General features: G+C 41.2%; 2 protein-coding genes across 50 annotated transcripts in view; one reads left to right on the top strand and one right to left on the bottom strand.

Annotated features, from left to right (window-relative positions):
• The first annotated feature begins 4697 nt into the window (after nt 1-4697).
• On the top strand, nt 4698-20329 carry LOC110535278 (clavesin-1). Its single transcript, XM_021620181.3, has 6 exons — nt 4698-5311; nt 7120-7683; nt 8244-8418; nt 12641-12751; nt 13183-13415; nt 18339-20329. The coding sequence occupies exons 2-6, from the start codon at nt 7295-7297 to the stop codon at nt 18418-18420; spliced, it is 990 nt and encodes a 329-aa protein (XP_021475856.1). The 5' UTR covers nt 4698-5311; nt 7120-7294; the 3' UTR covers nt 18421-20329.
• The window catches only part of LOC110535277 (aspartyl/asparaginyl beta-hydroxylase), a 51769-nt gene continuing 49378 nt past the window's right edge, over nt 19062-21452 (bottom strand). For all 49 annotated transcript variants that reach the window (XM_090189414.1, XM_090189398.1, XM_090189401.1 and 46 more), the window contains one exon: nt 19062-21296. In XM_090189414.1, coding sequence (XP_090045540.1) covers nt 21146-21296 — 151 coding nt within the window. In that variant the 3' untranslated portion in view covers nt 19062-21145. The remainder of the gene's footprint in view (nt 21297-21452) is intronic.

Raw genomic sequence — 21452 nt, 5'->3', positions numbered from 1 at the left:
ATGTGTGTGCGTGTGCGTGTTATTTGTATACAAAGCCATTTATCTGTTCAAGAGTCTACTATTGAACAGTTAGGTATCCATTGTTTCACATTCAGCAGAAACAGATTTTTTGAAAGAGTCGCCAGTTCTGTACATAGGGAAACCATAAAAAATGGACAACAAGATATTTTTCCTCCACCTGGGATTTTGTCACATCAATCATTTAGATTTGATTTTATCATGAACATTTCTAATGTTGTAAAAAACTAAATGACATGGTAGGGTACTAGGGGGTAACTAGATTTCACCAACTTATTTCCCCAACACTTTCCCTGGTGCTCAGCAAAAAATGTCCTATGTTCATCATAACTTTTGGAGATATTTAAACAAAACGATTTTGTGGTAAATGTATATATTTTTTAAAAAATATATATATTTTTCGTTCTAAATATATTCCAATGAAGTTAGATCTATAATTGTCTTTTAAATATACAAGTAGGAAAGCCTTAAGAGAAATAATCCACTTGTTTACAGAGAAAAATGTAGATAATTTTTGAGTAGTAATATGTTGGATGAGTTTGTTGGGGGCAACTCGGCCCCGCCTACTATGGGGTAACAGGCCCCTACAGGCCCCTAGGGGCAGTAGAACGGTGCCGTTGCAATTTAATATTTGCTCCCCCCGCCACACTGTACAAGAGGAAGCAGTTTAAGAAAAACCTTTCTGTGGTGAAGCGGGTATAATATGTACTTGATGCAAAGAAAGGAAGAAGTTTTCAGTGTGTTCCTATTCTGCAGTCACTGTTACAAGTATTGAGCAACAAGAATTTTCAGGAGAAAGCTTTAAAAATAAGGCCTACAAGTTTTTCTTGGTACGAGTCTTTTTATGATGGCACACATTTCAAAGAAAATGACTGTTTATCAGGAGATGACTTAACCCTATCTTTACTTCTCTATGTTGATGATTTTGAAGTGTGCAATCCCCTTGGAACATCCCGCGAAAAGCACAATATCCCAGGAGTCTATTGGGTGTTGGCAAATGTTTAGGTCCACACTCAAGTCTATTTACTTAGCTGTTCTCTGCAAGGCTGTTGATGTTAAAACATACGGATATGGGAAGGTGCTAGAGCCACTTTTAAAAGATCTTGCACAATTGGAGGAAGAATAACTTTGAATTCCTGTGCTGGGAAAGATACTGAAGGGCACATTTGTTTGTTTGGTGGCAGATAATCTTGGAGCCCACTCTATTGGTGGATTTGTAGAGTTTTAGTGCAACGCATGTCTGCAAGTTCTGTTCGGCTGAGCTGTCTGAGATTCAGGTAAAAGAAGTGAGAACTGGGGCATTCCAACCCAGAACAAAGCACCAACATTCTGAACAAATACAGACAGTTTTAGAAAGTTCCACCTAAATACATTGCTATGATGTGAAAAAGCAATGTGCTTTGACTGAAAAACTGAAACATTTTGACGTGCTGTCTGGCTATCCATCAGATGTGCTGCATGACTTTTTGAGGGAATCCTGCCTCTGGAACTGGCACTGTGCTTAAAGGTTTTAATCAAGAATAAATATTTTACTCTGTTGGAACTCAACAATCTTATCACACAGTTCCCCTGTAAGTGGAGTGATAAAACTGACTGCCCAAAATCAATTCCTCTTGACTTGATGAATCCAAGGAAAATAACTATTGGAGGAAATGTTCATGAAAACTGGTGCATACTGCATCTGCTTCCATTCATTATAGGAACTAAAATCCCTGTAGGTGAATCATCATGGGAAATTCTTATGGACCTCAAAGATATTGTTGAACTTGTGGTTTCGCCAATTTACACAGAACAATCAATTTGGTACCTTGACAGCAAGATATCCAAGCACAGGCATAGATTCTTAGAGGTTTTTCCTCAGGGTAGTCTTATCCTGAAACATTTCAATGAACACTACCCGCAGCTGATGAAGGCATGTGGACACCTTATAGTTTTTTGGACTATGCGATTTGAAACTAAACACAGATTCTTTAAACGTATTGTTCGACAGACCGACAGCTTTCGAAACATTTTGCTGGCACTTGCAGTTAAGCATTAACTAATGCTTGCATACCATCTGCATGGCACCAATCTTGTCAAGCCTGCCCTATCTGCCACAAAGCTGTCCACTGTTGCTTTGGAGATGTTAAAGGATGACAAAGGAAGCGGTACAATTTTATTTTCTAGATGAGACTTTTGTTCAGATGGCAAACACACTTTCCTGCAATGGTACCAACTACTCGGTTGGAATGATCCTAACCTACGGATCTACTGGAGGTCTACCAGACTTTGTTGAAATACTTCTAATGATCGTTGTTCATGGTGAACTCGCTTTTATTGCCAAGTGTCAGAATGCTTGGTATAATGAGCACTTTAGGGGGTTTGAGCTGGAATCCACACAGAAGCTTAAGGTCATTCAGCAAAAGGAGTTGGCAGACATCTACCCACTAACAGCATACGCTTTTGGCCAAGGTAACCCTGAAGCACCATATTTGCCTGAAATATTAGGTAACAACCTTGGCCAGCAGCATACCACCCCGCACACCACTGCTGGCTTGCTTCTGAAGCTAAGCAGGGTTGGTCCTGGTCAGTTCCTGGATGGGAGACCAGATGCTGCTGGAAGTGGTGTTGGAGGGCCAGTAGGAAGTACTCTTTCCTCTGGTCTAAAAAAATATCCCATTGTGCATTTATTTGCCTGTATTAAATGCAATTATTTGTATAACATCATATTACAGTGTAACACCATCCAGGAAAGAAGAGACAGTGTGATCCTTGGCTTGATCATACACCTCTGCAAGAGGGTTGAAGACCTTATCACAGAATACAAGGCAAAGGTTTTTTACTGAAGCCATTTCAGTGAGACATCACTGAAGCCATTTTAGTGAGACATCACTGAAGCCATTTCAGTGAGACATCACTGAAGCCATTTTAGTGAGACATCACTGAAGCCATTTTAGTGAGACATCACTGAAGCCATCTCAGTGAAATATACCTTTGAGGTGTTCCAAAAAGTAGTCTTGGAACTTGATGATCTCAGGACGTCCCCACGGGTCTAAGCTCTAAAGATGACGTTACTTGTTTTCAGAGATATCTAAAGATATCTATGAGAACTCTCAAAGGGCCACTCACAAACTGTGGTCTAAACCCTACTCAGTAAGCCGAACAGCTAGTTGCTAGGTGTTATAGGACCTACAGTTTACATTATGCTCTTTGTAAGGTGAAGTCATAAGAGACATTGTCAATTCCTGTTTTAAAAAAACCTGCTTTGTTTTAAAACTTACTCCATATGCACTAGTGGATATCTGAGACTACTTGTCAGGTGCAACAATCTGGATGTATCTTTACCTAAGGAGGCAAGGTGGAGTTTTACCCAGAATGCTTATAGCTGTCAAAATAATATGTCCATATGGGCTTCACTTGTGCATATGGAGTCAGGTTTAAGGGACAATTTGGCATTTATTGTGTAACAATATGTGCAATGTATGTTTTGAAAACCCATGTTTTCCTTAATCTAAAACAGTTTGAATGAGGTTGTATTTGAGCTAAAGTTCATATGGTGCTTTGTGTAAAGTATATTAAGATAAATCATTAATTTGCGTTTCTGTTAAAATATTGCTTTGTTGTTTTAAGGGGCACACAGACCTCCAGAAATGTCTTGCCAAACTGTATAAGATGTGAGGTCAAAGTGCTAATCCCAAACTATCACCTAAACTTTATGCAGTTGTGAAGATCTAAAATGATTTGTAGTCAGGTGCAAGCTATCTGGATGTAACTTTACTTAAGGAGGAAAGGTGGAGTTATACCGAGAATGCTTACAGATTACAAAATACGATTGATTGCCTAAGGAGTAGGGTTTAAGGGACAATTTTATTAAAAATAAAGGTGTGGAAGTTTGAAGTTGAACACTGTTGTTTCTTTTTGCGTTTTCCCTTGTATAGAAATTTTTTTTTTTTTGTAAATTATCCCAAGTATATTGAGGTAACTATTTGCATCAACTTTTTGAGTATATATTTCAGTAGTAGGAACCCAATTTAAATACATTTTACTAACCTGAATACCATAAGTAACTGAGCAAAAAACATTTGTAGATAAAACATAGAAGATCAATTACCATACTGAGTAAATTCAGCAAATTAAACATGCAATATTAGTTCTGTAACTGATTACATTGAGTGTATCAAACTTATAACAGTAGTTCTGGGACTTAAGCAGGAATGATTTAAGCAGGTAAAAAATTAAAATGTTCTGAACCTGATAAAATTAAGTTGAATGAAAGGAATTTTTGAGATCCAGTTAGTTGTTTGCACTTCATATATTTGAGTTTGGAATACACTAAAAGCGAAGTATATTATACAAAAGGTCCTCCTTTGATTTACTTAAAAAGCTGATGCAAATAGTTTTTAAGTAAAAGGGGCACAATATTTTTTACAGTGCGGGTTTATTCTGTTTTTGTCTCAAATCATAGTCAAGAAAGAAAATCATTTCTGAAAAATGTCACTTGTAGTCTAGTTGGAATTGACTGAATTTAAATGAAATCGACCCCGTGAGTAGCCTAACCCATCCTATATACAGTACTTCAATAAATGATATATTATACTTATTTTGGCATTGTGCAATAGGCTACAATAAATTACATTAGGTATAGTGTAAAGGCAAAACTAGGTTTACTTGTCAAATGGGGAAAAAACTATTAACTGTACATGAACAGGACAAGGATGCGATGCGCGCGTCCATCAGAACCCATATTCTAACCAACTAGGCACAATTGCGGCAAACTGAATTGATGGAGACTGCGTCCATTTTTTATTTGAGATTTGAAAATAACATTGGGATGAGAATAGCCTATGGTTTATGTCGTGAGAATGGTGTGATACTTTGCGGCACACGGCATTGAGCACCGCGGGGTGATTCGCCTCCTCTGTGGGTCTCTATCAATATGTTCTCAGTTTGCGTCCTCTTGGTCCGCCTCCAGGCAGAGCGCGTACAACCCTCATCGAAGCAGCTACAGCCGCGCATGGTCGCCAATCTGTCTCGTTTATGGGTCACAGCATCATTTTAGGCAGCCTTCACCGGAGGATAGCGAACATTTGGACAAAGCAGTCCCTTACAGGATTTCAAATAACATTTTACCGGGTATTCTTTCAAATATTTATTCTCTTTTTTATTATTTAGGCCAGCGTTTCCTTGCCAACTGGATATTTTGTCTTTCTTGAAACCCCTATGGCCAGTCTTTAAATCAATGAAATGATACGTCTGCTGTGCGGTCCTGCGCGTCATCGGACACCTGGCTGGTTTTACAGGGCGTGGTGTTCATGTAAGTATTCCATTTATCTTAATGTGGATTTATAAAATCTGTATAGAAAAATGATGTATCAATATGTGGCATGTTTTTACGGGTACATGGCAGGTCGTCCCGATTCACATTGTGGTGGTGCAGAACGTCATGTGACGCAATTAATCCCTGAACGGCAGATGGATGGAATAGGTATTTTTATTATTGAGCACTGGCATAATATTTGTCGCAGCGTTTTTCCCCATTAATTGGTGAGCATCACAGTCACCCATTACCTGCTTGTGTACCAGCTATACGTCAGTCTTGCTAATGATCCTTATTAGTAACATGTACAAAAATAATACAATACGGTTTATGATAATAGCCTAATAATAATTATTAGTGTTATTACATAACATTCATAAACTCTTTTGTTAATCATATTTGAGTTTATCATATAAAATGCATATATGATTTGCCTACATTTTGGCACACTTCATTTTAATGAATGCAAATCCGTGCCTGTTATAATTGAACTCTGATCTGATGACTATGCACAACAAAATATAGCTCATGGGTTTCTCCATGAAGTCAGCAATACCCGCCAGTGTCTGTGTATGTCATTGAAATGGTCAGCCCTTATACATGTCCCAAACCTGGGCACTGTTGGAAGAAAAAAAAACAAGAAAAAAAAAGGGATTTTAACTTCCTCCCTTTTCGTGGAATATGTACTGATCTGACATGATTTGACCTGTAATAGATACCGTGCTTGATTTGGGCAGGAGCTCAACGGAGCTGAGTACCCACACCTCAACATCTCTACTGCTTGAGCTCCTGCATTATAGAATATTAGCTCAAACGTCTTGTGGAGCTCCTGCACCTTAATATAACCAGTGCAGGCACCCAAAATGAGTACCTGAACCTACTTCAGTCCAAGTCAGCACTGAATAGATATGAGGTGGAAACGCTACTTCCTCCTATCTATACTGAACAAAAATATAAACTCAACATGTAAAGTGTTGGTCCCATGCTTAATGAGCTGAGATTAAATATCCCACACATTTTCCATATGCACAAAAATCTTATTTCTCTCAAATGTTGTGCACAAATTTGTTTACATCCCTGTTAGTGAGCATTTATCATTTGCCAAGATAATCCATCCACCTGACAGGTGTGGGCATTTCAAGTTGCAGATTAAATGGCAGTATAATTACACAGGTGCACCTTGTGCTGGGGTGCACCTGTGTAAGGCCACTCTAAAATGTGCAGTTTTGTCACACAACACAATGCCACAGATGTCTCAAGCCTTGAGGGAGCATGCAATTGGCATGCTGACTGCAGGAATGTCCAACAGAGCTGTTGCCAGATAATTTTAATGTTAGTTTCTCTAACATAAGCCTCCAACGTCGTTTTAGAGAATTTGGCAGTATGTCCAACCGGCCTCACATCCGCAGAGAATGTGTAACCACGCCAGCCCAGGACCTCCACATCTGGCTGTATTTCTGTCTGTAATAAAGCCCTTTTGTGGGGAGAAACGTATTCTGATTGGCTGGGCCTGGCTCCCAAGTGGGTGGGCTGGCCCAACCATGGCTGCGCCCTTGCAAGTCATATGAAATCCATAGATTAGGGCCTAATTAATTAATAAAAAATGACTGATTTCTTTATATGAACTGTAACTCAGTAAAATCGCTGAAATTGTTGCATGTTACGTTTTGTTCAGTATCCGTGCTTAGCCTATAGGCCTACTCTAAGGAAGAGAAGAGAAAGGATGCATGCGATTAATTTTCAAACGGGATCCTGGGATTTGTGCACTTGTGGACCAGTTATGCTAAACCTCTCTGTCTTTCTAGGCTAGACACTACAGGAGACACAGATCAGGTGTTGTACTGGAGAGACACGTGTGCCGGCTAGACGCCACTAACAGCAATGTGCTGTACAGCAATCAAGACTGTTTCCTAAGCAGGTGTAAACAATAGTAGTTATCCAAAACACAGATATATAGAGAGTGTGAACTTGACAAAAAAAATGACTCACTTGCAAGCGGGCCTGAGCTCGGAGACCACGGAGAAAGCTCGTCAGGAGCTCAACGAGAACCCCGACAGCCTCCACGCAGACATCCAGCAGGTGCGCGACATGATCGTGACGCGGCCCGACATTGGCTTCCTGCGCACGGACGACGACTTCATCCTGAGGTTTCTGCGGGCGCGCAAGTTTAACCAGGCAGAGACCTTCCGGCTCCTGGCCCAGTACTTTCAGTTCCGTCAGCAGAACCTGGACATGTTCCAGAGCTTCAAGGTGGACGACCCGGGAATCAAGCGGGCGCTGATGGACGGCTTCCCAGGAGTCTTAGAAACACCGGATCAGCACGGCCGGAAGATACTCATCCTTTTCGCTTCCAACTGGGATCAAGGCAGGTGAGTGTACAGGTATTTTAGTAAGCACATTTGTCTCAATAAAATGGCTTCAGTGATGTCTCACTGAAATGGCTTCAGTGATGTCTCACTGAAATGGCTTCAGTGATGTCTCACTGAAATGGCTTCAGTGATGTCTCACTAAAATGGCTTCAGTGATGTCTCACTGAAATGGCTTCAGTGATGTCTCACTGAAATGACTTCAGTGATGTCTCACTGAAATGGCTTCAGTGATGTCTCACTGAAATGGCATCAGTGATGTCTCACTGAAATTGCTTCTATGATCTAATTGTTTCGTTAATCAAATAAGCAATTGTGCTCTAGCTACTGATTGATACTGATTTGATAGAATACTTTGGAACATTTAGTTTGGAACAAAATAGCAAAACTCACTTGCCCAGACACTTTACTCCAGCCCTTGTCTGGACAATGTCAATGATCAGACACATTAGAACAGAGCCGGAACAAAAATCATTGAATTATTGTAATAGTCTTGATACAGCACAGGGCTGCATTGTTCTGGATTTTATCCCAATCAGATGTTTCCTTCTCTCTCTGTGAAGGAACTCTTTCACAGACATCCTCCGAGCCATCCTCCTCTCCCTGGAGGTTCTCATAGAGAACCCAGAACTCCAGATCAACGGCTTCATCTTGATTATCGACTGGAGTAACTTCTCCTTCAAGCAGGCTTCCAAGCTCACACCCAACATCCTCAAACAGGCCATCGAAGGCCTGCAGGTAGGCCTAACCAGGGTTGTGTTCAGTAGGCATGAAACGGAACAAAACAGTCTGAAACAGGGAGGTACTACAGAATCTGATCTTGTCCAATAAGAAACGCTTATTTTCATGTTACTACGGTGTGCCCTAATGAACATGACCCAGCACTGACTGGATTTAATCGACCCAAAGCAGATAGATGTTGTAGCTAGGTAATAAGCATGAAGTTGAATATACAGTAGTCCTGGTTGTATAGTACAGTTGGATTGTACTGTACAGCTATTATGTAGACATTTTCTTGAGGTAAATTGTGCTGATTGGTTAGAGAGAAAAGGTGGAAAGTGATGAGTATCATCAGCACATTCCTAATGAAATGACATTGAACCACGTGGAATATACGTTGAATTGACATCTGTGCCCAGTGGGTTGTGTCCTGATCATATAGAGTGGCAGGTAGCCTAACGGTTAGATCGTTGGGCCAGTAAATCAAAGGTTACTGATTCAAATAGCAGGGCTGACAAGGTGAATGACCTGTTCATGTGCCTTTGAACAAGGCCCTAATTTGCACAGTTCACTGTACCCATCTGGGGTAACAACTTTTGTTACTGTACTGAATGTTGAAATGAAGATGGATTGTATGGTTTTAGTCTAATCTACAGCCATATGTCTCTACGCTCTGGTTTGATTATTCAACCCAAGTCTATTCCACGAGATGTTTTGACCCATGGATAATGTGGAGCCATCGCACCCTATATGGCCGACTCTACAGTCAACGTTTTTATTGTATCATTTCAGGGTTCTTCTTTATCAGTTCTAAGAACGTAAGAACAGACAGATAGACAGCGTATCCTGCCTTGTAGTGTGGTCTATATGTAGACTACACTATATGACTGACTACCTGTAACTAAAGATTTCTATACAATATGATGATGATCCTCACTTTAGGTCTACATACCAATGGGATGTCCTGTTGCTAAGTAACAAGGTGAAGCAAAGCAGTTAGTGTATGCCCTGATTTTAAATGCTATGATAATCAGACAGTGAATGCTGTGGACACATTATATGGGCAGATCAACAAGAAGACAGTGGATATATCAGGGAATATATTCATTTGAAGTTAACAACAAATAGATAGTTAGCCCAAAAGGGTTGTGAAAACACCAAATGTTTATGGCTTATGAGGGAATTATTTAGCAATGACCATGATACGTCTCAGACGTACAACCAATCCGGTAGCAGTATTCCACTTTACATCAAACTCTATTTTTTAAATATTTTTAAACGCTTTCATAAAATGAAATCCTATGAGATGCATGATTGAATGACCCAGCGTATAACGATTCTCCTCCTCTTCTGAGGAGGAGTAGGAAATATCGGACCAATGGTAAGTGTCCATGTTGTTTATTATAACCGGAACACTGAAACAAAAACAAAAGTGGAACAAACCGCAACAGTTCTGTCAGGTACTCACACAAAACAGAAAACAATCACCCACACCTCAAAATGGGAAAACAGGCTGCCTAAGTATGGTTCTCAATCAGAGACAACAATTGCCAGCTGCCTCTGATTGGGAACCATACCAGGCCAAACACAGAGACAGAAAACATAGAACACAAAACATAGAATGCCCACCCCAACTCACGCCCTGACCAAACTAAAATAGAGACATAAAAAAGGAACTAAGGTCAGGACGTGACACCCCCCCCCAAAAAAAGGTACGGACTCCGGCCGCAAAACCTAAACCTATAGGGGAGGGTCTGGGTGGGCATCTGTCCGTGGTGGCGGCTCTGGTGCGGGACGTGGACCCCACTCCACCATAGTCTTGGCCCAGTTAAGTGGCGCCTTTGGAGCGGCGACCCTCGCCACCGACCTCGGACTGGGGACCCTTGCAGCGGGCCCCAAATAGACAGGAGACTCCGGCAGCGCCGGAGTGAAGGGCGACTCTGGCAGCTTAAGTTGGAGTCATTAAAACTAGTTTTCAACCACTCCACACATTTCTTGTTGACAAACTATAGTTTTGGCAAGTTAGTTAGGACATCTACTTTGTGCATGACACAAGTAATTTTTCCAACAATTGTTTACAGACAAATTATTTCACTTATAATTCACTGCATCACAATTCCAGTGGGTCAGAAGTTTACATATGCTAAGTTGACTGTGCCTTTAAACAGCTTGGAAAATTCCAGAAAATGATGTCATGGCTTTAGAAGCTTCTAGTAGGCTACTTGACATCATTTGAGTCAATTGGAGGTGTACCTGTATGTATTTCATGGCCTACCTTCAAATTCAGTGCCTCTTTGCTTGACATCATGGGAAAATCAAAATAAATCACCTAAGACCTCAGAAAAAATTAGCAGACCACCACAAGTCTGGTTCATCCTTGGGAGCAATTTCCAATAATAGTACGCAAGTATAAACACCATGGGACCACTCAGCCGTCATACCGCTCAGGAAGGAGATGCGTTCTTTCTCCTAGAGATGAACGTACTATGGTGCGAAAAGTGCAAATCAATCCCAGAACAACAGCAAAGGACCTTGTGAAGATGCTGGAGGAAACAGGTACAAAAGTATCTATATCCACAGTAAAACGATTCCCACATTGACATAACCTGAAAGGCCGCTCAGCAAGGAAAAGGCCACTGCTTCAAAACCGCCACTGCACATGGGGACAAAGATCGTACTTTTTGGAGAAATGTCCTCTGGTCTGATGAAACAAAAATAGAACTGTTTGACCATAATGCCCATCGTTATGTTTGGAGGAAAAAGGGAGATGCTTGCAAGCCGAAGAACTCCATCCCAACCGTGAAGCACGTGGGTGGCAGCATCATGTTGTGGAGGTGGTTTGCTGCAGGAGGGACTGGTGCACTTCACAAAATAGATGGCATCATGATGTAGGAAAATTATGTGGATATATTGAAGCAACATCTCAAGACATCAGTCAGGAAGTTAAAGCTTGGTCACAAATGGGTCTTCCAAATGGACAATGACACAAAGCATACTTCCAAAGTTGTGCCAAAATGGCTTAAGGACAACAAAGTCAAGGTATTGGGAGTGTCCATCACAAAGCCCTGACCTCAATCCCATAGAAAATGTGTGGGCAGAACTGAAAAAGCATGTGCGAGCAAGGAGGCCTACAAACCTGACTCAGTTACACCAGCTCTGTCAGGAGGAATGGGCCAAAATTCACCCAACTTATTGTGGGAAGCTTGTGGAAGGCTACCCAAAATGTTTGACCCAAGTTAAACAATTTAAAGGCAATGCTACCAAATACTAATTGAGTGTATGTAAACTTCTGACCCACTGGGAATGTGATTAAATAAATCACTCTCTCTACTATTATTCTGACATTTCACATTCTTAAAATAAAGTGGTGATCCTAACACCTAAGGCAGGGAATTTTTACTAGGAATAAATGTCAGGAATTGTGAAAAACTGAGTTGAAATGTATTTGGCTAAGGTGTATGTAAACTTCAACTGTACATGGTTTTGTCATGGGGACTACATTGTTGGTCTTGCACTACAATCATTAAAGGTGTCAATTGCAAGGGGGAACGGGACATGTCCAAGCAATGCGTTGTTGCAGTACTGCACACTGTAGATGGCTTGCACAGTTTCAAACAGCAAGGGAAATCCTCGTAATCAACTATCAATCAATAATCAATATAAGGCTTGAGGCTTGAGAACCTGGGGATGATTGTGTGAAGGAGCAGCCTTTAGGAGTGTCTAATCATAATACTATTCTGTTTCGGGGGCTTTTACGTTTATAAAATGGTTGCCAACATATAAAAAGATGAACAACATGATTTCATTAACAATGTTATGTTAATGAGTAAATGTGTTTTATTTCATCCTTCCAGCATACAGTATAGCCTGGGCAAAAGCCAGTCGTTTAGTTCTGATATTCTGAAGTTGCTAGCCAAACAGGCTGGTTGTCCCTTCCGTTCTAAGCAATGCGCTTGGCCTGCTCCCCCCAGTTCATTTTGCTGCAGGCTACTGTACTGTCAAAAACCTTTTCAATAAAATAAGGAATGCCATTTCATTTAGCTATAATAACAGAGAAGAAAGAGGAACTGGGTTAGCCTACCATTTAATATATATATTTCTTATGCTATTGAATTTCTAAAGTCTCTCTATTGCAACTAAAATAAAAGAGAGTGAGCAGAGTTTGAAAGAATATTTAGAAAAACATATATAGCAGTATTTGAGTATCTCAACCTATTTTCCCCTCCCTGCTTCACTACAGGACAGCTTCCCTGCTCGCTTCGGCGGGATCCATTTTGTAAACCAGCCCTGGTATATCCATGCCATGTACACCATCATCAAGCCTTTCCTCAAGGACAAGACAAGGAAAAGGGTATTTGCCTTTTCACTGCTTGGTCACTTTCTCTAACCCTACCCCTCTCTTTCTTTCTATCCATTCCGTTATAACTGCCTCAGTTGCAGTCCTATTGAATGGTCTGGTAGAGGGAGAACACGAAGCCAGATAGCGAGACGTTGTTAAATGCCTTTACTAGTTGAATCAAATGAAAGGTGACACAAAGGGGCTGTATAATTTAGTACTTCAACCTTTCCTCAGGGTAGTGCAGGTTAGATCAATGGAAAAGCTAAAAGCTATTTTGTAATACAGCTTCCTTCAAAGAGTTTAATTATTTTGTGGAGGGGTGTGTGATTACGCTGGTTAAAAGGGGAAGTAAGAGAACAAGAATTGTGGATAGTTATGAAATGTATTGGCCAGGGCTCCCATAGAATGAGAACCCCTAGATAAATAAAGATTCTTCCCAACAGATTTTCCTCCATGGGAACAATCTCAACAGTTTACACCAGTTAATTCTACCCGATTGTCTGCCGTCCGAGTTCGGTGGCACGCTGCCGCCGTATGACATGGGCATCTGGGCACGGACCCTCTTAGGGCCCAACTACAACGACGAGACGGAGTACACACTCACCTACGACGCCCTCCACGTCAAAGAGAACTATGGTGGCGGAGACAAGGAATGTGCCGACAAACTTCTGAAAAGGTGAGCTACAAAAAAGGTGGCAAAATTCAACTAATTTTCAAGCGGGAAAATATCCATGGGAATATATGGGACTTGTGGGAATTTAATGAAATGTTTGGATGATTCCCCTCCCTCGCAACCTTAGCTACAGTATAGTAGTGCAGAAAACGAACAAAAAGCTAAACAAAGTTAGAGAACACAAACGATCAATCCAGAGCGGTCATTCTTCTTCGTTAGTATAGACATGCCGATTGTTTGAAGTTTGTCAGGGCAATTACGCAGTCCAAAGACTTCCAGATAATGACCGCTATGGGGCTGATCACTGACTAGTGTATTCCCTAACAATTACCCCTTTCAGTACGTGGTCATTACACTTGAGATTTTCCGACTGCTGTCTCCTAAACAGCTCAGAGACCCACTGCAGTTTGCCATTAATTCTCGCCCCCCAGATTAAAAAAAAGACTCCTCTCTGAAACACAAAGGTTACACCAGAGCTATGTTTAGAGCAGTGGAGGCTGCTGAGGGGAGGACGGCTCATAATAATGGCTGGAACGGAGCCAATGGAATGGCATCAAAACACACGGAAACCATATTTGATGTATTTAATACCATTCCACCGATTCCGCTCCAGCCATTACCACAAGCCCACCCTCCCCAACCTCCTCAGGTATAGAGGTACTGTATATGGCTCCGGGTAACATTTATTTTAGGTTCAGAGCTATTGGACATCGTGCCCTTTAAAAAGCTAAAGGCTTATCTCTAAGACTGAGCATGAATGAATACAGTATAGAGTACTGTAGATGGACGCTTTGTCCTAAAGCAATGGGAAAACAGAACATCTTTGAGAGAAGAGAGAGACATCTAAAAAGCACGCAGAATCTCTCCCATCTGCAATCAACAGAAAGCCATGTAAGATCAGGTTTCGGGAGAGCGGGCTCCTCGGAATTGATTTAATTAAAAAAAGCACATATAAGACCCTCTTCCTGACCCCAGCTAGTGTCTGCTCCAATCCCAGGGATCCCCAGTCACACTCTCTTGCCACGATAACACAGGGGATGACAACTGGAGGGAATGGGGCGTAGATGGGTGGTTGGTGCAGAGAACATGAACCAGCTCCCGTTCATCATGTTGATTGATTAGATTAGGGTTCACACTACATGGCCAACTGCAAAGTCAAAATTGACTATATTATGAAAATGTATTAGCATGGAAATGAGCTTTTAGTCCTTAATTTAATGGTTAGGGTGAGGCACATGGTTAGGGGTATGGTTGAGGTTTTCTTTTCAAATCTGATTTGTTTGGAGAAGCTGCCATACCACTGGCTTTGTAGCTTGGCCCAATAGTGACAACCATTGATGAGGGATACTGGAAATGCTTGCCTGTTATTGGTCATCATTGTCATTAGTGCATCCTGTTATCATAGTAGTCATGAGCAATGAGATGGCATGAGCCCCTGGATGCAACGATCAGATGGATAAAACAGATTATTGAAGATAAGGTTGTTTCTGGGTTGGTTGAATATGCCTAATGTTCTATGATTAGATCAAGGAGGGCTTGTTAGCCTTTGATTGCCGCTGTTTTGCTCCAGTGTGGACTAAGTAGGCCATTTTGCCTGTAGTCCTGCAAGGCTGTGCAGCAGAAGGGCCTGACAGATGTAAGATGTAAGAGAGAGTAAGGCTGCTAATGACCAGTGAAGGACATCCTCCCAGAAACAAGATGGCAGAATAAACTCATCTCACTGATTGTACTGACTAGTAGAATTTTGCTACGATTTGATAAGCTCCAGATGTAGAGACCCTGCTATATAATCCATTATAAACTGGGTGGTTCGAGCCCTGAATGCTGATTGGCTGAAAGTTGTGGAATACAGTGCCTTGCGAAAGTATTCCGCCCCCTTGAACTTTGCGACCTTTTGCCACATTTCAGGCTTCAAACATAAAGATATAAAACAGTATTTTTTTGTGAAGAATCAACAACAAGTGGGACACAATCATGAAGTGGAACGACATTTATTGGATATTTCAAACTTTTTTAACAAATCAAAAACTGAAAAATTGGGCGTGCAAAATTATTCAGCCCCTTTACTTTCAGTGCAGCAAACTCTCTCCAGAAGTTCAGTGAGGATCTCTGAATGATCCAATGTTGACCTAAATGACTAATGATGATAAATACAATCCACCTGTGTGTAATCAAGTCTCCGTATAAATGCACCTGCACTGTGATAGTCTCAGAGGTCCGTTAAAAGCGCAGAGAGCATCATGAAGAACAAGGAACACACCAGGCAGGTCCGAGATACTGTTGTGAAGAAGTTTAAAGCTGGATTTGGATACAAATAGATTTCCCAAGCTTTAAACATCCCAAGGAGCACTGTGCAAGCGATAATATTGAAATGGAAGGAGTATCAGACCACTGCAAATCTACCAAGACCTGGCCGTCCCTCTAAACTTTCAGCTCATACAAGGAGAAGACTGATCAGAGATGCAGCCAAGAGGCCCATGATCACTCTGGATGAACTGCAGAGATCTACAGCTGAGGTGGGAGACTCTGTCCATAGGACAACAATCAGTCATATATTGCACAAATCTGGCCTTTATGGAAGAGTGGCAAGAAGAAAGCCATTTCTTAAAGATATCCATAAAAAGTGTTGTTTAAAGTTTGCCACAAGCCACCTGGGAGACACACCAAACATGTGGAAGAAGGTGCTCTGGTCAGATGAAACCAAAATTGAACTTTTTGGCAACAATACAAAACGTTATGTTTGGCGTAAAAGCAACACAGCTGAACACACCATCCCCACTGTCAAACATGGTGGTGGCAGCATCATGGTTTGGGCCTGCTTTTCTTCAGCAGGGACAGGGAAGATGGTTAAAATTGATGGGGAGATGGATGGAGCCAAATACAGGACCATTCTGGAAGAAAACCTGATGGAGTCTGCAAAAGACCTGAGACTGGACGGAGATTTGTCTTCCAACAAGACAATGATCCAAAACATAAAGCAAAATCTACAATGGAATGGTTCAAAAATAAACATATCCAGGTGTTAGAATGGCCAAGTCAAAGTCCAGACCTGAATCCAATTGAGAATCTGTGGAAAGAACTGAAAACTGCTGTTCACAAATGCTCTCCATCCAACCACACTGAGCTCGAGCTGTTTTGCAAGGAGGAATGGGAAAAAATGTCAGTCTCTCGATGTGCAAAACTGATAGAGACATACCCCAAACGACTTACAGCTGTAATCGCAGCAAAAGGTGACGCTACAAAGTATTAACTTAAGGGGGCTGAATAATTTTGCACGCCCAATTTTTCAGTTTTTGATTTGTTAAAAAAGTTTGAAATATCCAATAAATGTCGTTCCACTTCATGATTGTGTCCCACTTGTTGTTCATTCTTCACAAAAAAAATAGTTTTTTGTGGCAAAAGGTCGCAAAGTTCAAGGGGGCCGAATACTTTCGCAAGGCACTGTATCAGACCATATACCGCGGGTATGACAAATCATTTATTTTTACTGCTCCAATTACATTGGTAACCAGTTCATAATAGCCATAGGGCACTCCACCATGCATAAGAACAGCCCTTAGCCGTGGTATATTAGCCATATACCACACTCCTTCTGGCCCCCCAAGAATTTAAGCTTTCTGACATTATCAGATATGTCTGTGTCCTGGGCAATGTTCTTGTTACTTACAACCTCATGCTAATCACATTAGCCTATGTTAGCTCAACCTTCCCATGGAAGGGACACCGATCCCAAAGAAGATGAAGGGTTTTTAAGCCTTGAGACATGGATTGTGTATGTGTGCCATTCAGAGGGCGAATGGGCAAGACAAAAGATTTAAGTGCCTTTGAACGGGGTATGGTACCAGGTGCCAGGCGCACCAGTTTGAGTGTGTCAAGAACTAACATTGCTGGGTTTCACACAACAGTTTCCCGTGTGTATCAAGAATGGTCCACCACCCAAAGGACATCCAGCCAACTTGACACAACTGTGGGAATCATTGGAGTCAACATGGGCAAGCATTCCTATGGAAGCTTTCGACACATTGTAGAGTCCATGCCCCAACAAATTTAGGGATATTCTGAGGGCAAAAATGGGGTGTACATGATCCGTGAAGCTCTTTGTAGGTTTTATAAAGGATTCTGGAGCGGCTTTATTAAGCCTTATAAGCTATACTTCTACATTGAGATATAATGTGAATTGGGACCTTTCACTGACATAAGCATTTCATTTTGAGAGTCGCATTCAACTACATATTTGAGGCAGAATTGAAAACATTCTATTTAATACTATATTTATCATGTTAAATCTGATAGATATTAAACAAAGCTAATTTTGGAATATCTAAATATCTCAGTACTCTCAATGTGACAGGACAGGAGACAGAAGGACATGTTTGTGCCACTGTTTGTCTTTCTTTCTGTCTGTCCTTCCTTCCTTTCCTTAGCAGAGAGAGTTCTGGGTAGGCTCCATTTCCACCAGCTGGTGATTTTAATCAGTGGGCTTACAAAGGGAGATGAGAGGAGAGCTAAGCTCCCCACTGGTGTTAAACAGCACGGAGTAGGGATTTAGTCTTAGCCCCATCGGATTTCCCTCCTCAGCTGGGTTCATTAAGGTCATCTTTAATGGACCAGTCATAACCTAGCATGTTATAAGTACTTCCTGGTAGCTAAAGGAGACAAGAACACAGAGGCTTTGTGATGACGCATGAAAATGAGGGTAGAGAAGAGCACAGGGAGGAGTGATTATGGACGAGGGGTATTACATCATGCATTTTACCATTGGCAGTGTGCACTTTTCCTAATCTGGATTTCCCCCCAAAATGGTTGGTTTTCAGTTTGTGTTCAGACATGGCCCCTGATGGACTTTCTCCATTATACTGCTTATAGTAGCCCACCTGTGACTTACAGGAAATGACCATCTCTTACTGTTGTTGTTGTTTATCTCAGGTCCCAGTCAGCCGTGGAGCCTGGTACCCTACGACAAGGAGACAGGGAGAACACAGCACAGCCGCTCCTGGCTCTGGACTGATCTCTCCTGTCCGTCCACACTGGATCCAAACCCCTCTCATTAGGATTCCAACCCCACTGACTCCAAAACCTAAATCTGAACTTTGAGAAAGTCAAAAACTGACTCGAAAAGGAGACCCTAAACCCTTGTTCACATGGAGCTGCTGTACTGAAAACCTCTCATCTCTTGACTCTGAGCCAGTGGCAGTTTCAGATCAGGACCTTCAAAAGCTGTGCCATCCACTTTCACTGGCAAACCTGTCCGTCATCAGCCATCCAAATCAATGCTGATAGGAGTAGTATGATTAAATGAATCTCAGTGTTACCAGTACCACTAGGAGGGACTGACTGACCGAGTTAAATGCCAAACTGGATGTCGTTTCTATGAAAGTCAATATATTTCAAGATTGTATATTTATCAGGGCAACTGCACTATCAGTGTGACCTCCATCGAACTGCAATGTATTTAAGTCATCTTTAAAAGAATGTATAGAAAAAAACATTTTTAGTTGTGTGCTAATTACGTGTGTGAATGTTCAGGTTGTCATTGAAAATCACACAAAGGAGTAGAATTTCAAATGAGAGGAATCAGCGTTACAATATACAAATTAAGCTACCTATGTATTTAATGAAACTACACAACATTCTGATCACGTGACACCATTTTGACCAAATTGTTTAATTTACTGGAAAAAAAAAGCTTTACAATTCTTAATAGTAACTGATTACAACACACAAAATAGAATTGAAAGAAACATGACTTATTTGGCAGGCCAGTTTCAACAGCTCAGTGATTTCAACACCATAAAAGTATTAACTTCCTAAGATGAGTGATAACAATTCATAACAGAGGACCACAAAAGGTGAAATCTCAAACAATGTGGCTTTGTAAAGGTGCTGGATTTGTTACCCTTGTAACTAAGGGAATCATTTGAAGCATGGAGGAGATAGCTTGAATGTGTCATCGTCATAACACAAACTGATAACCACAAATACCCCCAAGACACCAATGACCATGACAATGTTGAAAGGCAATCCAATGGGCCTAAGGTTTTGCCTCCATCCCTTTGGAATGTGTGTTCACATGCTCCTCTGAAGTAGAGGTAAAATTATGTTAGCCAAGTTTCCCACACATATTTCTCACTTGGAAGCTCATTATGAACAGTTTGGGACCTCAAACTCGTAGTTTTGACGAGTCCCTGGGATTGCCAAGAATTTGTCGGTCCAGAGTTTCTAATAGCACATGAACGCTGCATAATACCACCGGTCTGATTTGGACATGATATATATGTTATTGTCACATACACCGGAGAGGTGCATTTCATTGCTGCAGTGAAGCTGACTACCAATGCTCACAGAGAATGATTACATAACATATCTAGAAGAACATGCTTTGGCATTTTTCTTTTGAATATCAACAACATTGGTCAGGCAAAGCCCCTCTAATCAGCTCTGCTATACATGGAATGGAGTAGACCTGTGTCCAATACTTTCAAGTGTAGCTTGATTTAGCCTGGGGTTCTCCTTTTAGGGACCGTTCCATTGGCTCCATTGTACAAGGCAAACTAAATGAAGCGCAGCGGAAGTATTTGACCCAGGTATGGAATGCCGTGTGACAAGTCTTGCATACAGTCAACATGCTCCTGCTCAAGTTTTACACAGGGAAATTGTAATTTTATAAAACATAAAATGTTTATGTATCTGACAAATACATGCCTTCAGTCACGTGCTCATATTTGACACATTTAAGAATGTAAATACACACATTGTAAGATGTTAAATGCCAAAAGACAAACCTGTTGAGTAGAATGTGTGTGCGCTCCTAGGTCAAGGCGCAGTTCAAAATAGTGTATATTGTTAGCGTACAAAAATAAGATGTATCAGTCAAGATTCTTGGCAATATTAATTCTGCAATAAAAACATTCTTGGCATTGTGATTTCCTATTCATTGATCCAAAGAGACATGCGAAAATCCTACAAGTGAAATGGAATGGCCTAATAAGCAGTGTGTCTGTATTACAATCCCCCCCCCCCCAAATACAGTAAGAGGCAGGTTACTTTATAAAGTTATGGAAATTACAGGACATATATTCACAAATCACGTTAGAGAAACAACAGATTTAGGTTCCCACTTTTCAGCTAGCAGAAGTTTAGCTAGCTTAGCAACATCTTAAAAAGGGATCGTTTTCTGTGTTTTAACCCATATCATTTACTTACCTCAAAATTAATCAAATACATTTTCTTGAGGTAAGAAATTCATTAAGATCGGGGTAAACACCTGAAAAACTATCCATTTTAAGTATCAGTAAGTGTCCAACAGTAAAGTCAATAACTGCAATAGTACAGCTTCGTGCGGTTACCGTATGTTAGGTATGTTTCAGACATATAGCACTTCGGTTCCCTAATGAAAACAAAAATGCACTTGTGACAAATTTACAACACAACCTACGTGATATTCAACCCACACCTTAATGTTATAAAAAAAAAATCACATTTATGCCTAAAAACCTACTTGGCGAGTACCACAGTTAGCAGTCAGTGTTCCCAAGGGTCTTTGTAAGGCTTTTTCCAATCTGAGAGGGCCTTTAGTAACTCTTCAAGATGGAGCCAAAATGGCACCCTGGACTGAGCAGAGGCAAGTGTCACAATTGTCCCATTTGACCTAAAATGGCTGGCTGTGGGGTCAATACTTGTGAGGGAATGGGTTGACAGATACCTTGGACCTGTCAGTCAGTCTGTCGGACAGTCTAAATGGGGGATAGAGTCTGCCGTTGGTACTGGGTGAGCTCGGGGTGCCACACGTCCACGATGAAGATGAGCCGGTAACTGTCGGCGTCCTGCCACACCTCATGCTCAAAGGAATCATCAAAGATGAGCACTTTCCCCTCCTCCCAAGCCCTGGAAGAGAACAAAAAACAAACCATAGCCTTTCTGTTAATGAAGCCACATGGATGAGTTTATAAGTCCAATGGCAGCTCCTCCAGTTAGTTTGGTATAAAGCTGAGGGATGGGGCTGGGGAAACGTAACTACTCAAATTCATAGGCGGAGCTATG

Source organism: Oncorhynchus mykiss, chromosome 11 (genome assembly GCF_057628025.1).
Source record: "Oncorhynchus mykiss isolate SJ-2025 chromosome 11, ASM5762802v1, whole genome shotgun sequence".
NCBI classification, from domain to species: Eukaryota; Metazoa; Chordata; class Actinopteri; order Salmoniformes; family Salmonidae; genus Oncorhynchus; species Oncorhynchus mykiss.
The sequence above is the reverse complement of the archived record's forward strand: the minus strand, read 5'-3'. Positions and strand labels throughout refer to the sequence as shown.